This window comes from Amorphotheca resinae (genome assembly GCF_003019875.1).
Source record: "Amorphotheca resinae ATCC 22711 unplaced genomic scaffold M430scaffold_4, whole genome shotgun sequence".
NCBI classification, from domain to species: domain Eukaryota; kingdom Fungi; phylum Ascomycota; class Leotiomycetes; order Helotiales; family Amorphothecaceae; genus Amorphotheca; species Amorphotheca resinae.
Window position 1 is genome coordinate 1,070,741 of NW_020194474.1, and position 14,120 is coordinate 1,084,860.

The 14,120-nt window shown below is 50.2% G+C and overlaps 5 protein-coding genes across 5 annotated transcripts; 2 read left to right on the forward strand and 3 right to left on the reverse strand.

The window, feature by feature from the left end:
• Positions 1–74: 74 nt before the first annotated feature.
• Positions 75–1,957, forward strand: M430DRAFT_99828 (hypothetical protein; the record flags this gene model as incomplete). Its single annotated transcript, XM_024870223.1, has 2 exons — positions 75–1,000; positions 1,045–1,957. The coding sequence occupies 2 exons, from the start codon at positions 75–77 to the stop codon at positions 1,955–1,957; spliced, it is 1,839 nt and encodes a 612-aa protein (XP_024722336.1).
• A 305-nt stretch (positions 1,958–2,262) lies between these two features.
• M430DRAFT_99654 (hypothetical protein) lies at positions 2,263–4,512 on the forward strand (the record flags this gene model as incomplete). Its single annotated transcript, XM_024870206.1, has 3 exons — positions 2,263–2,411; positions 2,467–3,858; positions 3,918–4,512. The coding sequence occupies 3 exons, from the start codon at positions 2,263–2,265 to the stop codon at positions 4,510–4,512; spliced, it is 2,136 nt and encodes a 711-aa protein (XP_024722337.1).
• Positions 4,513–5,001: 489 nt separating this feature from the next.
• M430DRAFT_137166 (hypothetical protein) lies at positions 5,002–6,909 on the reverse strand (the record flags this gene model as incomplete). Its single annotated transcript, XM_024862495.1, has 4 exons — positions 6,835–6,909; positions 6,462–6,765; positions 5,796–6,403; positions 5,002–5,747 (listed from the first exon to the last, which is right to left on the reverse strand). Exons 1-4 carry the CDS (start codon positions 6,884–6,886, stop codon positions 5,002–5,004), a joined length of 1,710 nt encoding a protein of 569 aa, XP_024722338.1. The 5' UTR covers positions 6,887–6,909.
• Positions 6,910–7,945: 1,036 nt separating this feature from the next.
• On the reverse strand, positions 7,946–8,804 carry M430DRAFT_26694 (hypothetical protein; the record flags this gene model as incomplete). Its single annotated transcript, XM_024865434.1, has 3 exons — positions 7,946–7,981; positions 8,012–8,084; positions 8,368–8,804. The coding sequence occupies 3 exons, from the start codon at positions 8,802–8,804 to the stop codon at positions 7,946–7,948; spliced, it is 546 nt and encodes a 181-aa protein (XP_024722339.1).
• Positions 8,805–11,321: 2,517 nt separating this feature from the next.
• On the reverse strand, positions 11,322–13,311 carry M430DRAFT_222282 (hypothetical protein). Its single transcript, XM_024864660.1, has 3 exons — positions 13,111–13,311; positions 11,561–13,049; positions 11,322–11,506 (listed from the first exon to the last, which is right to left on the reverse strand). The coding sequence occupies exons 1-3, from the start codon at positions 13,260–13,262 to the stop codon at positions 11,327–11,329; spliced, it is 1,821 nt and encodes a 606-aa protein (XP_024722340.1). The 5' UTR covers positions 13,263–13,311; the 3' UTR covers positions 11,322–11,326.
• Positions 13,312–14,120: the final 809 nt, after the last annotated feature.

Sequence of the window (14,120 nt, forward strand, 5' to 3'; positions counted from 1 at the left end):
GTTAGTGCATTTATCCCCCTACGCATTCAACTCGGAGAACCCTCTCACACTTATTTCTCAACCTTCAGCCTACCATGGCACCCTCGGTGTCCTCCATCAAAAGCCGACCCGTCGCTGTCCTTGGTGCTGGCGTTCTCGGCCGCAGAATAGCATGCACCTGGGCAGCCGGCGGGTGGGACGTACGAATCCATGACCCCAACGACAAACAACGCACTGCCGCGCTCCACTACATCCAGAACAACATCTCTACCTACATCAATGTTACCGGGGCTATGTCAGGAAATGTGCAAGCCTTTGAAGATCTTACTGAAGCAGTCAAAGATACATGGACAGTCATCGAAGCCGTGCCGGAGGAATTATCCTTGAAGGTCGATACCTTTGCTGAATTGGAGAAAGCAGCTCCGAAAGATGCCATTCTTGCTAGTAACTCCTCGAGTTATAAATCCAGTGAGATGCTGGAGAAGGTAGGGACGGAGACTAGGAAGAGAATAATGAACACACATTATATGATGCCACCCGAGAACCGCATCGTGGAGCTTATGACGGATGGGGAGACAAACGAAGATATCTTCTACTTTTATATGGAGAGGTTGAAGGAGTTGCAATTGCATCCTATTGTGGCCAAGAGGGAGAGCACTGGGTTTGTTCTTAACCGCATCTGGGCGGCAATTAAGAGAGAATGTTTGACGGTTTTGGCGGAGGGCGTTAGTTCCCCAGAAGAACTGGACAAGGTATGGATAGAAATGTTTAGTGGTGGGAATATGGGGCCTTGTGCCATGATGGATGCTGTCGGACTAGATACCGTCAAGTTCATTGAGGAGCATTATATCCGGGATAGAGAGTTATCCGGGGAGAAAACGGTGGATTTCTTGAAGAATTATATTAAACAGGGGAAATTGGGCGGCAAGAGTGGGAAAGGGGGGTTCTATCCTGCTGGCTATACTACTAAGACTCGGGGGGAGAACACACATAGCCATGAGAACCTGCACGCTCCTTCGTTGTAAGTCTACAGCCCATGGTGGAATATCCAAGCTTACTTTGCAGATATATGCTTGATCTTGGCCTAAACAGTCTCTCAGACCCCCTCCACAGCGGCCGCATCGTAATCGGCAGCCCTGATGGACGCAAGCTTCGAACGATTGTATCCGGGCAAGCTCTTCCTGACGGACTCGACATATCCCTCAAAACGGGACGCATCTACTGGACCAACATGGGGATTCCTGAGTCTAACGATGGGACGGTACAATCCTGCAGACTCGACGGTAGTGATATCAAGACCATCATCCAACCCGGTTCCGTGCACACCCCGAAGCAACTGATTATTGACCAGGAAGGCGACAGGTTGTACTTTTGTGATCGAGAGGGGATGAGAGTCATGAGATGTAAAATTGATGGTTCAGAGCATGAGACTTTGATCAAAAGGGGCGACTGGAGAGACGAGAAGGATGCTGCTAATCAAATGAACTGGTGTGTGGGTGTCAGCATTAACAAGAAAGAGGGAAAGTTCTATTGGACCCAAAAAGGTCTTTCGAAAGGCGGAAAGGGGAGGATCTTTCGCGCCAACATTGAGATGCCTGAAGGTCAAAATGCTGAGGACCGTACAGACATTGAACTGCTGTTTTCTGGACTTCCTGAGCCGATTGATATGGAGATCGACGAGGACAATCAGCAGTTATTCTGGACGGATCGTGGAGATCCTCCGATGGGAAACAGTTTGAATTCGGTGAAGCTAAGCGAACTGAAGTCACTGAAGGAGGGAGAGAAGAATCCGCAGTATGATATCTTAGCACGGCAACTGCATGAGGCAATTGGTCTGAAACTAGATCAGGTGAATAGACATATCTACCTCACAGATCTCGGGGGTTCGGTTTATAGGTGCGCCATGGACGGGAAGGACAAGAAGAGGGTCTACGAAGAGGAATTCTCGTTCTCGGGAATTACACTTGCACATGTATAGAAGCCAAAATCGGGGTGGAGGAGACTGTAGAAGTGGGGGTTACTATACATGAAATAGCGATCTTTACCCCTTTCTCCAGACGACGTCTATTTAGCGATCATGTGACTTCAGGGGCTGGCGACAAAGGTACGGTATGTATCCCATCTTTGTTCTCTTCCTGCTTGCCAAGACATTCGTTGATTCCCCACTCTTGCCTTTACAGAATATCTCCCTCTTCTCACTACAAACAGGTAACCCATCCGCCATGTTGTTCCCTACAAAAGCAAATATCTGTGCATGGCGAGCACTTGGGCGCTCAATTGATCATGGATGAGAATACGCGAACGTCAAAACGGGCCAGGAGATCTTGCGAGCGTTGTAGAAGACGGAAACAGAGATGTCACGGATTTCCGGTTTGCGGCAATTGTGCCAGTGCGAACGAGGACTGCGTGCAGCCTCCTTCTGCAATTGAAGAGTACAACAGGTAGACATTTCCCCTGCATTGTCTGAGTGAAGCTTATGATAGGCAGCGGCCCGAATCAAGCGCTTCTTGAGCGGATATCCTTCCTCGAAGCCCAGCTGGCAGCTTATGCAAATGCTCCTCCGCTCAAACAGCACGAAGCTTCCCAGGACTATTACGAGCCGCACCATGTGGTATCCCCGACGTCATCAGGGGGCCGGAGAAGAAGCACTATTGCGGATGCTGTTGGATTTTTGAGTCTTGGAGGAGAAGCTGCATATGTTGGATCTGCCTCAGGGTTCTCCCTGGCTACGAATCTGGGGCATATGGTACAAGCTACAGTATGGAACAAAGCATTGGCATCTGCCCTGAACCAGAGCCAGACCAAGGCAATGAGCATTGCGGATTTGAAGAGGAATAGCGCTGGGCCACCAAACGACGAGATGGGAAGGAGGATTTTGGATGCGTATTTTACCAAGTTGCATCTCCGGTATCCGTTCCTGGATAGGGCTGATATTTTAGAACGGCATGCCAACCGATTCGTGCAGAGTAATTCGAGCCCTCAAGACCAGTTTGGGACGTTCAAGATCTACATGTTATACGCCATTGGGGCCACAATATTGAAGTTAACGGAGCAGTATAGTTACACACCTCCTGAGAACTTCTTCATGACTGCACTGCAATATATATCCGCAGCTCGGGAGTCTCATTCCGTCCATAACATTGAAGCAATGACTCTACTCGTTCTGTACAATCTTCGCTCACCATCCAACTCTGGAATCTGGTACATGATCGGCCTTGCGATGAGGACCTGTGTTGACTTGGGCTTACATCGAGAAGCACATTACGCAATCGTCCCACCATATGAGGGACAGTTGAGGAGGCGATTATTCTGGACAGTTTACTTCCTCGAGCGGGTAATTGCTGTTTCTCTGGGGCGGCCCTACAGCATCGCTGACCGAGATATCGATGCCTCTCTCCCCCTCGAAATCGACGACACTGTCCGAGACGATGGACTAATTGCCCGTACTTTGGCAGTTTCGCGCTCCCCAACTTTCCAAGCCTCTCGCCCGTCGTCAAATATCACCCTTGGAATTCAGTGCATCCGGCTGAAGCGGTTGGAATCTCACATCCAAGAGACAATATACCGTGTCGACCGGCCAATCACGAGTCTCGTATGCAAGTTATGCCCTACTTTGAAGATGCTCGAAGATTGGCATAGTGCTCTCCCTCCATCAACACCATATGAAACTGATTATCTCGATCTGCATTATTACAAGGCAGTGCGTCTCCTTCTGCAGCCGTTCCTCACGGTCCTGCCACCGACAGACCAGCGCATTGCTCTATGTTTGAAGTCTTCCGGTCACATATGCCAGATCTTCAAACGCTTGCATCAGAGAGATTCCTACGCGCATTCCTTCATTGCTCTGCACTCCGTCTTCATCGCCGGTATAACTATGTGGTGTGTGACACTCCCACCCTTCCTCGACGTTCTTTCTAGCTGACATCACTCCCTCCCAGTTACTGCCTATTCCTCTCCCCCAACCTCTGGAACATGTCCGTCTCCAACGACCTGCGCGCCTGCTCCTCAGCCCTCATCGTGATGGCCGAACGCACCCCGGGAGTCAAACGCTACCGCGACGCCTTCGAGACCGTCATCAGCTCCACCATGAAATTCCTAGCTCGGTCCCCTCCCCCCCCATCCCAAGACGCCGTTCTAGATGACACGCCCACCCAGCCACCAAGTCCCATGACGGAAACAGCCCCCGAAACATCCCAGGACACGCCGCCCGGAAACCTAACCACCAGCGTCTCGCCATCCAGCACCTCTCCAAAGCGCACCATCTCACCAAGTAGGATCAGCAGTCCAGACGAAATCTCTCCAAACCCCATCGTCGAAAACCCAGAGTGCGTCATGGTACCACCACCATCTAGCTCTCTCCCAGATCTTGGGAGTGGGAGTAGCAGTCCGGGGCCGGCGGGCCGCTGGGAAGGCCGCCATGGAGAGATGGGCCAGCTGGATGCCGAGTGGTTGCTTAGCCTGTGCGACGGCGGCGGGTTCAGCTTGTCGATGCTGAACGAGATGATGAGGTTCGAGCCTAGGTTGGGGGCGTGATGGAGCTTGAACGAGAGCAGAGTGATTATCTTGGGGTATACTGTGGTTGTTGTACCTATGTAGGTAGGTATGTAGGTTGTGGGGTCCTTGGAGTGTGGACTACTGCCATACTGCGAGATATATCATACGTATTTGCCGTTTTGGACGAGCTTATATGTGAGCTGCTGCTGCTGCTACTACAGTGCAACAGCCTTCTATCTTATCATAATCTTGAACATTGATAAGGCAATAAATAATAACCCAATCTACTCTCACGTTCACGATTGAGAAGACGGCTGGCTTTAGAGGAGAATTGCCTATGATAAAGCTATAGAATCTAGATTCTGGGAGATACATAATAATGATGTTTTTAAAGATACATTAGATTCCGTCTTGACGACAACGTACACTTTATCTAACTCTCCCTTAATTATTGCATGAACATTCGATATATATCCTCTGAAACGCCAGAAGGGGATGACGGTGTTTAGTAAACAATCCCATACTACTCTACCCATCGAGAGGCGAGTGGCAGCTGAAAGCGGTCGCATGTCCACTGTCGAAAGCAGCCTTGATACTCTTAACACTAGCATACATACCCAGGACCGCGGTGGCGCAGGATGCGAAGAAGAAAGCCAGGCAGAAGATCTTCATCCACCACATGCGCTTGAAGCCGCGCTTCCAGCGGCTAAAGTCCTTCCATGAATCGATGCGATGCACGACGCCGGTCGCCGGGTCGAATGTCTCCTCCGGGGTGATGGCGTGGGTTTGGAGCTGTAGCCCGAAGTATAGAATCGTGGGGAAGGTGTACGTGAACTGCATGATGCAGACGGCGGAGACCATGGATGAGATACCGTTGAAGTTGGGAACGGCAGATGCTAGGATGTAGGCGGTGAACCAGTAAAGTGGTACCATCGCAACCCAGATGATTTTTCCCTTCTTGGAGTGGAGTTCTGGGCCGCCGAGGATGTCCTGGACGATGTTCTGGTAAACGACCTTGATACCGATGTTACCATAAAGCACAGCAGCAATGAGACCTGAGACAATATTGATGGCGTTGGTCGCAGTTTGCCAGCTGTAGGGGGAAAGTCCTTGGTTTGCTGGGTTGAAGGTGAATTGACCCTGTTGCGAGTAAAGGACCAGTCCGAAGATCAAGTAGCAGAGGTAGATGAACATCTCAGCAATAAATTGCGCCTTGATAAAATCCATCGGGCGTTTCATCTCGGCCATGAACTCACAGTACAACATCGCACCACCTAACTAGTCAGTCATGTTCAGAGAATCGTGTTAGACACAGAACATACCGTACGCATAGACAATCTGCATTGCAGCTTGAAGCTGACTGTCAAAGGTAGAGCCGGAAGGAATCCACACCGTGTGTTCAACTGGGCCTTTGGGAGTGCCATATACACCGAATGCTGCAGAGTAGTTGGGAAGGCTGTGACAGGCAACGGCCATTGTAAAGATAATGACGAGAACGTTCAGCCAGATTGCGAAGTTCGCAAGGTAACCGAATTTCTGCAGAGTACGGATCTGACCCGCTATCATTCCAGCAAGTGGGAAGATAAGGATACAGACGGCGTAACACAGCTTATACTTGGAAATCTGGGACAGGGCTTGGCCGTTACCGATAATGATAACACCGACGTTGAAGAGAAGCTGAATACTCTGGAGAATATTCATGCCATGACGTGTCCAAGTGCCGTAGATTCTGAACCCTAAATCGCCAAACGTCCTCATTGGGTATCTATCGGAGTCGAGCTTCAGGAACATTCTCCAGATCTGCCACCCAGCAAAGAAAGCCATGAGACCCATAAAGGTGTAAGTTATGACACCTCCGACATAGCCAAATTGTGAGATGGCCCAGGGAGCGTTGGAAGGTCCAAGAATATCAGTGGTAATGAGATATACCCTTTTGGACAACGTTAGTCTAATGATACGGCAAGTAAGACGATCAGTATATAACTCACACTGCACTCCATTTTGCATTCCTTGCTGCTCGAGAAGCAGTTTCCCATTCCGCTGGAGCAGGGCCAGAGTAGGTCGTAGTTGGTACGGGGGCCTTCTCATTTACTTCTTTCTTTTCGTCAGATGCTTCAGGGGAATTTCCAGCAGCAAGGCTCCGGTAGAGCGCCTCTCTCTCCTCGGGACCGAGACCCTGCGCCTCTTGCTCTCGTTGGATCTTTGCGTAGTACAGGTACTCCTCGAGCATCACATTTGGGTCGTGCAAGAGGCGAGGAGCAGCCGGTGCGATCGTCTGTGCATCCCCCGAACCTACAAACGGTCAGCGGGTCGACGTTAAACTGACATGCGGCTCAAAAGGAGAGGTTTGGCAGGACTTACTCTTGCGAGGGTCGCCCCCGTCGAGAGCCAGAGCTGCGGGATTAGAAGCCATGAGTTTATGAGATGATGCCGACTCCAAACGTGACACTGGGGAAACACAAGAGCTCAGGGGGCACGGCGGAACTTTATGTGCTGCGACCTGCCCCGGACCCTCGTCCTGCGCGCGATATCAGATAGCGGGATGGCAGGCCCTTCATTGGCACATCGAGTGGCCGCTCCATCATCCATGGCTGTCGACAACTATCTCCAATGTTGTTTGGGGGAAAGCTCCTCGATAGTGGCTAGCCCATCACCTGCCAGATGGAGTCTAAGTACTCCTGCAGACCCAGGACAAGGACGCGGGTAGAAGCACCGCGAGAGGAGGGCTGGACCGGCTGGACCGCAACTAGCGATAACAAGAGTTATTAGAGCCCTTGGCAGCGCGGTGCTTGTATCAATCGGGCAGGTTTCCAGAACATGATAAAGCAGCCCGAATCGCAGACCGCGTATAGCACTATCCCTGGTATCCTACGCCTCCAACACCAAACCCCCGTCAGCGGTGGAAATACCTTTGCGACTCTGCTTTTCTCATTGGAGCCGCGGGATCGACTTACATAATCCCATCGCTTTCCACCTTCCAAGCTTCCCAAGCTTTTCCTCCGAAGTTGGGATCCTTGAAGGCCAAGACCGGGGGTGGCTCGCACGAGCGACGGAGTGCTATCCGTACGGGGTACGTCCGCGGGGCGAGCGCTCTTATATCACGTGCCTATCTTTCTTCCGACCGTGAGATGGCTAATAATTATACGTACAAGTAATTGCTGTATGCCTAATTTATTACCCGTCGTTACTAACATCAGAAGCCATCATTGATGAAAGGAACTGCTTGGGCTTAGGGCGAGGTATATTTTGACATCTCTCCTTTCTATCAGGTATCTAACGACTCCAGATTACAGGAAATACGTTATCGGATTAGTCAAGGAGCCAAGAAAGCTTGCTTAGGGTCATGGGCATTTTAGTTCCAACGGTCACCAAGTTAAAAAGGGTCCTATGCGACAATCGCCATCAACGATACCGGGTCAGATATGTTGACGCTTCTTGATGTACCTGATGGTTCTTGTGCAAGTTCAAATACCTAGGCAAGTCCAGTTCCCCAGGTGGACGGAGGGTTCTGTAAGGTAAGGTAGCTTAGCATGCTTACCTTTAGCCTATCGCGCTTCCCCGGCGCTATGGAGTACGGAATATAGCACCAACATATGATCGATGATTCTACTCTACTTACAAAAAGTCGCATGTGCGAATACAAACCATTTACTCCAGTATTCGAGGTGGGCTCATTTCACGCTATTTCTCCTTCGCCCTCCCAAGACGGCCCCAAGGCGCAGATGCATTCAGCCCGGCCAGCAGATCAGTGCAGACACTGAGACTTGGCAGTCTGGGATGTGGTCAGATCACGGAAGCCTCGAGTCAGGGAGCGCAGACTTGAGGACCGGGATGTTTTGGACCGCGGCTTTCCGAGAAACAAACCGTTATTTGCAGGGTGGCAATGGAACCCACCCCCGCCGGCACCAGGAGGTCGGGGTTCTGCTCTTCTGCCTTGCAGTACAGAGCCTTGCAGTACAGAGATGGATCGCCGAGGAAGACACACTGACAGTGTTATATATGGCCGGGGGGCCGAGCACCAGGATCGGCGAGAGAGGGTGGAATGATAGGGTGAGAACAACTTCTGAAGAAGATACTGGAGGGTATACGAAAATGCAGAGCATGTAGGCTGCGCTTGCGTCTACGATGTACTGAGCGCCGTATTTCCTCCCAAGGTAAGCACTGGGGTTGATCAGGATCGTCCGGAGCATCCGAGAACCACCCAACACCCAACTGCGAGGAGCACGTAGGTCGTGTGACAACGCATTCGAGCGGTACTTTGTCTTGGACTCTTGAATCAACCTGTTGATAAGAGGTATCGTATGATCGAATCCTGTGCGGCCGATAGGCATGGCGGGTCCGGGCCGCACGTTTACGGACGGAGCAAGTATTACTACTGCGACCAAATCGTTTTTCAGCTCCGAGTGTAAAGGTTTGAGGATAGGGCTAGCCTTATGACTCGACTCGTCAGTTAAACAGTCCCAAATCTGTTATCTGAACCAGATAAGTGCAATCAACAACAGTTGGCACGCAAATGCCGCAAATGCTTGTCTTCGGACTTCTCCCTAAGAGAGGTCCAAAGACCCACGATTAATAGGTAGTAGAGCTCTGCTATAAAGCCAAGTGGATAAATAGAAAGATGAATATTGAGTTATTAGCTAGGTAGGTAAATGTGAACATTTGATTAGGAGGGTGTGTTGTATTGATAGCTGGCACAGACACCTTTGGCTAGGCCTGTGGGGAGGGGGGGGCCGACGTATCGTTTGTAGAGAAGATCATGTTGAATTTGCGATGTGCAACAAAAACATACGTTTCACGTGATAATTTATACTACAACAACAAAAACAGCAACAATAAAGTAAGGTACTGACTGTACTTAGGTACATCCTTAAGGAACTTGTGCAGAATTGTTTCTTTCTAAAGGCCATGTAAAGGTTTTGTGCTGTACGACAAAAGATCTGGACTCAATAATTCCACGTGATATTAGGAACACAGACCGGAAATGTAGGATGACTAATTTCACGTGCTATCGTGAACAAAAAGGGTCAGGTTTGTTGCACCTCGCAGTTGAGCGTTCGTGGGAGAGCTTGAGAAGTTCGAGGATCTTGATGACTAATGAATTGATTAACCCGCGATAAATACCCCCTGGTGCCAAACTCTAGCAGCAGTATGCTGATATTTCCTAGGCTCTTTTACACATATCCTTAGCTTTCGTAGAGATGATTGTGATTTTTTCAGAGTACAAGCAAGTCCTTTAAGCCCTTTCCTGCTGCTCTCGTCAGCTTTGCTGTCCTTCTTTATTCCACAGACCACAAGTAGGAGTCCCGGAACTATATAGAATGCTGGTTCGATTAATGCAGAGTTGAATGGTCTACGGCATAGTCGCTTTCATGGATATAAAGTCTACACTGTACACGTATCACGGCTTGTGACATTCCATCTCGAGATTGACGATTCAATTAAGCAGGAGATATAGGGTAGGCGCAGTTTTATGTTGAGGAATGCGGATTTCTTATTGACCGCCGAAAGCATAATAACTGCCCGTTCCATAGCTTGGCTATTGTTCTAGGGATATTGACCTTTAGCGGAGGAAACCCCAAGATACTCGCCGCAACCGTACCTAGGTAAGGTAAGGCATGCTCGCCATTAGCAATTAACACCTGCTCACACGACCGCAATTTTCGCCGCCAGGATTCCTCGCCAAGAGAGAATCAATCACAGCTAAAGAAGAAGTTGGCCGTTTGTAGCGTCGTGGCGTCTATTCCCACCTCAGCCCACTGCAAGGCTGCCCGCCCTTACGACCTCCTCCTCCGAGCTCCATTCCTCACTCACATGTCCACTACAACACTCCGTATTACGAACCCTCCCTGAGCTCCCTCGATATCTCGGGAACGCCTAAGAATTAATCCCGGAGCGCTCACTACCGGACTCCCGACATTTTCATTGACAAGCATGCTTTTGCGCCATTTCCCATGCCTACCTATGTCGCCTGCTCTACTCATCACAACAAGAACGCTTGCGATTGATTCCCTTTTCTCCTTTCTTTCCTCGACTGCTCTCCCGCGCAAAGAGGGCTTTCGAACGTTGGACCGAATAAGCCGTATTCCAACGCACGCCAAGCGCAGGCGGCGGCGCAGCCACGGACGGGATAAGCTTTGGGCTTGCAGGCGGCTTCGTATATCCTCCAACTTTGTGGCACTTTTGCCAAGCCATGATAACTCCGTCGGCATTATTGAACAGGGAGGGGCCATCACAATCACAATCACAATAGCAGCACGTGATACCAAAACCCACAATCCAACCTACCTAGACTTGCCTCGTGTTAAGCCGTACCTAGGTAAGGTAAGATAGGTTATCTTACGCTCCTACGGCTCAAGCTCGTGTCGCGACTTGGCAGAGGGAGATTTACGTATAGGACCCTGTTCAGGCTGTTCTTATACAAGGAGGTGCGAACCCAGTGTGCAGGTGGGTAATCCGAGACGTGGGCCCAGAGCGGCCCGTCAGCTTGGTCTTACCGTGCTACCGTGCTACCGTGCGAGAATACCGGTTGGTGTAGACTCTAGAGACACTATCCGTAGATGCCCCCGGGTTCAGGCCACCCTGACAATGGCAGTTCTCGTTCTTCGGCCTCTATTGGGCATTGAAGTCTGGATACAATCCCAAAGGTCAAACGCCACACGATTGCTTGGCTACTCCCCAAGTAGGAAGGTCGATCGAAAGCCAGGTATGCATTGTAACTTTATGCCTTTATTTTACACGCGTGTTATGCACCTTTGCACCCGCCTTGCCTGCTTCCCGAATAACAAAACTAGCAAAACATACATAGTAAGCCCGCTAACCAGCAGGGCCAAGATCCCCTATTAACTCCGTTGCTCTACAACTCGTCGTGGCTCGAAGGCTCATCATCCTCCCCACCCGCTCCGCTGTACAACTTGCTGGTAATAGGATATGCGACGTTGGAAAGCTTCTCCTTCTGCTCCTCGAAATCTTCGGCGTTGGCTGAAGCGGCGTTCTCCTCAAGCCACTCAGTAGCTTCTTTGATGGCTTCGAGAAGCTGGATTTCTGGTTAGTATAGGGATTTCAGACTTCAGGGGAGAGATAGGCTTACAGTCTCCTTGTCATCCTCGTCGATCTTGCCACCAAGACCATCCTCGTCGTTGACCTGGTTCTTCAAGCTGAAAGCGTAGTTCTCCAGGCCGTTTCGAGCCTCAATGCGTTCCTTGGCAGCCTTGTCCTCATCAGCGTACTGCTCAGCCTCCTGGACCATACGCTCGATTTCCTCTTGGGTAAGACGACCCTTGTCATTGGTAATGGTGATAGATTCGGACTTTCCAGTCCCCTTGTCACCGGCGGTAACCTTCAGGATTCCGTTTGCGTCAAGCTCGAAAGAGACTTCGATCTGGGGAACACCACGGGGCGCTGGAGGAATACCGGTAAGTTCGAACTTTCCGAGGAGGTTGTTGTGCTTGGTCATGGTGCGCTCTCCCTCGAACACTTGGATCAAGACAACTGGCTGGTTGTCGGCAGCGGTAGAGAAGATTTGAGATTTGCGCGTAGGAATGACAGTGTTTCTTGGGATCAACTTGGTCATGACACCTCCGGTGGTTTCAATACCAAGGGTCAAGGGGTTGACGTCCATGAGAACAATCTCCTCAGTACCCTCCTCTCCGGACAGGACACCACCTTGAACAGCGGCACCGAAAGCGACAGCCTCGTCAGGGTTGATACCCTTGCTCGCCTTCTTTCCTCCAAAGTATTCCTCAATGAGTTCCACAACCTTGGGGATACGGGTAGAACCACCGACCAAAACGATATCGTCGACCTCAGATTTCTTAACCTTGGCATCCTTGAGGACCTGGTCAACGGGCTTGAGAGTCTTCTTGAAGAGATCCATGTTGAGTTCCTCGAATTTGGCCCGGGTAAGGGTCTCAGAGAAGTCTTCACCATTGTAGAAAGCTTCGATTTCGATGCGGGTAGTCTTTTGGGAGGACAGGGTTCGCTTAGCCTTCTCAGCCTCGCGCTTCAGTTTACCCATGGTCTTGAGATCCTTGGTAATATCAACACCCTTCTCCTTGTTGTACTTCTTGGCGAAGTAGTTGATGACTCGCTGATCGAAATCCTCGCCACCCAGGTGGGTGTCACCGGCTGTAGAAAGAACCTCGAAAACTCCACGGTCGATGGAGAGGAGAGAAACATCGAATGTTCCTCCACCGAGATCATAGACAATGACTTGTCTCTCTCCATCAGTCTTGTCCAGACCGTAGGCAATAGCTGCAGCCGTGGGCTCGTTGACGATACGAAGGACATTCAATCCAGCGATAGTGCCAGCATCCTTAGTAGCTTGTCTCTGGTTGTCGTTGAAGTAAGCTGGAACAGTGACCACCGCGTGGGTGACCTTCTTTCCCAAGTATGACTCCGCGACATCCTTCATCTTCCCTAGAATCATGGCAGAGACCTCCTCAGGAGTGAAGGTCTTTGGGGAACCATTGACTTCGACTTGGACGGATGGCTTGCCATCCTTCTCGACCACGTTGAACGGGAAGTGCTTCAAGTCACCTTGAACATCGCTGTCTGAGTACTTGCGACCGATCATACGCCTGAGAAGCTCTGTTAGCTTTGAAGATGACACGTGTAGGGTGTAGGCGCAATGTGACTTACTTGATATCGAAAATGGTGTTCTTGGGGTTCGCGGCAGCCTGGTTCTTGGCTGCGTCTCCTACTAATCGCTCCTCATCGGTGAAGGCCACATATGATGGCGTTATTCTGTTTCCTTGGTCGTTGACTAGAATTTCGACTTTGCCCTTCTGCATCACACCGACGCAGGAGTATGTAGTTCCAAGATCGATACCGATAACTGCACAGCAGACCGTTAGCTGGGGGATGGATCTTGGCTTGCGGGCGAAGGCAAGGAACACATACCGGTGCCATAGTTTTCTTGTAATGGCTCCTGATCACTCTGTGCATGTGCTGTCTGAAGAAGGGCGAGAGGAGAAAACAAAAGAGCAAAATAGAAAAGAGCTGACAAGCCCAGATAGAAGGGGGTTTGGTTTCCTCGAGCCATTTTGATGCGAGATCAAGGTGGTCTTGGGAGGAAGAGGTGGTTGCTGAACGAGAGGAAGGAAGATCGACCTGAGAAGGTATCTGGACTCTTGTATCTGGCGAGGCGTCAGGGAATTGAAATCTGGTCAAATGAGGCACGACCTGTGATTGGCTCGCTTAAGCTTCGCCCAGCCTAAGTTCCAAGTGTCCTCTTCTCGAAAGTTCAGCCGCTGGCCTTTGCCCTTTTGCCTCTTTTCGCCGCCAACATACATCGTTGGAGCTGTTATTAGCCATACCTTAGCCGCCAAACCGCTAAGGACAGATTTGAGGCGGCGTATAGACAACAGCGTGTCATGTACTGTAACCACGTATGTATTATTAGATTGTATATTGCTTCATTCTACTTGTCAACGAGGAACTTCTATATAAACATATATTTGTACTTGTGCTTGTATATCCCATCGGATGCATAAAGGATATAGGTAGGTCCTCAGTCCAAGAAGTATATCCTCTGTATAGGTATCATCTAAGGCAGCTAAGATAGCAACAGTGATTTAGCGGGGAAATAAATCTAGACCCTGGGAATAAGCTTAAAGTTCTCTCACGTGAGTGACGTAGATACAGGGTCT

What these genes read in the sequence shown, in the direction of transcription:
- M430DRAFT_222282 (XM_024864660.1), bottom strand. Translation starts at nt 13,262, where the DNA reads ATGCAGAAGGGCAAAGTCGAAATTCTAGTCAACGACCAAGGAAACAGA. An exon ending in AACACCATTTTCGATATCAA is followed by an intron (nt 13,050 to 13,110) that starts GTAAGTCACATT and finishes AGAGCTTCTCAG; the next exon opens with GCGTATGATCGGTCGCAAGT. An exon ending in ACGAGGATGACAAGGAGACT is followed by an intron (nt 11,507 to 11,560) that starts GTAAGCCTATCT and finishes CCAGAAATCCAG; the next exon opens with CTTCTCGAAGCCATCAAAGA.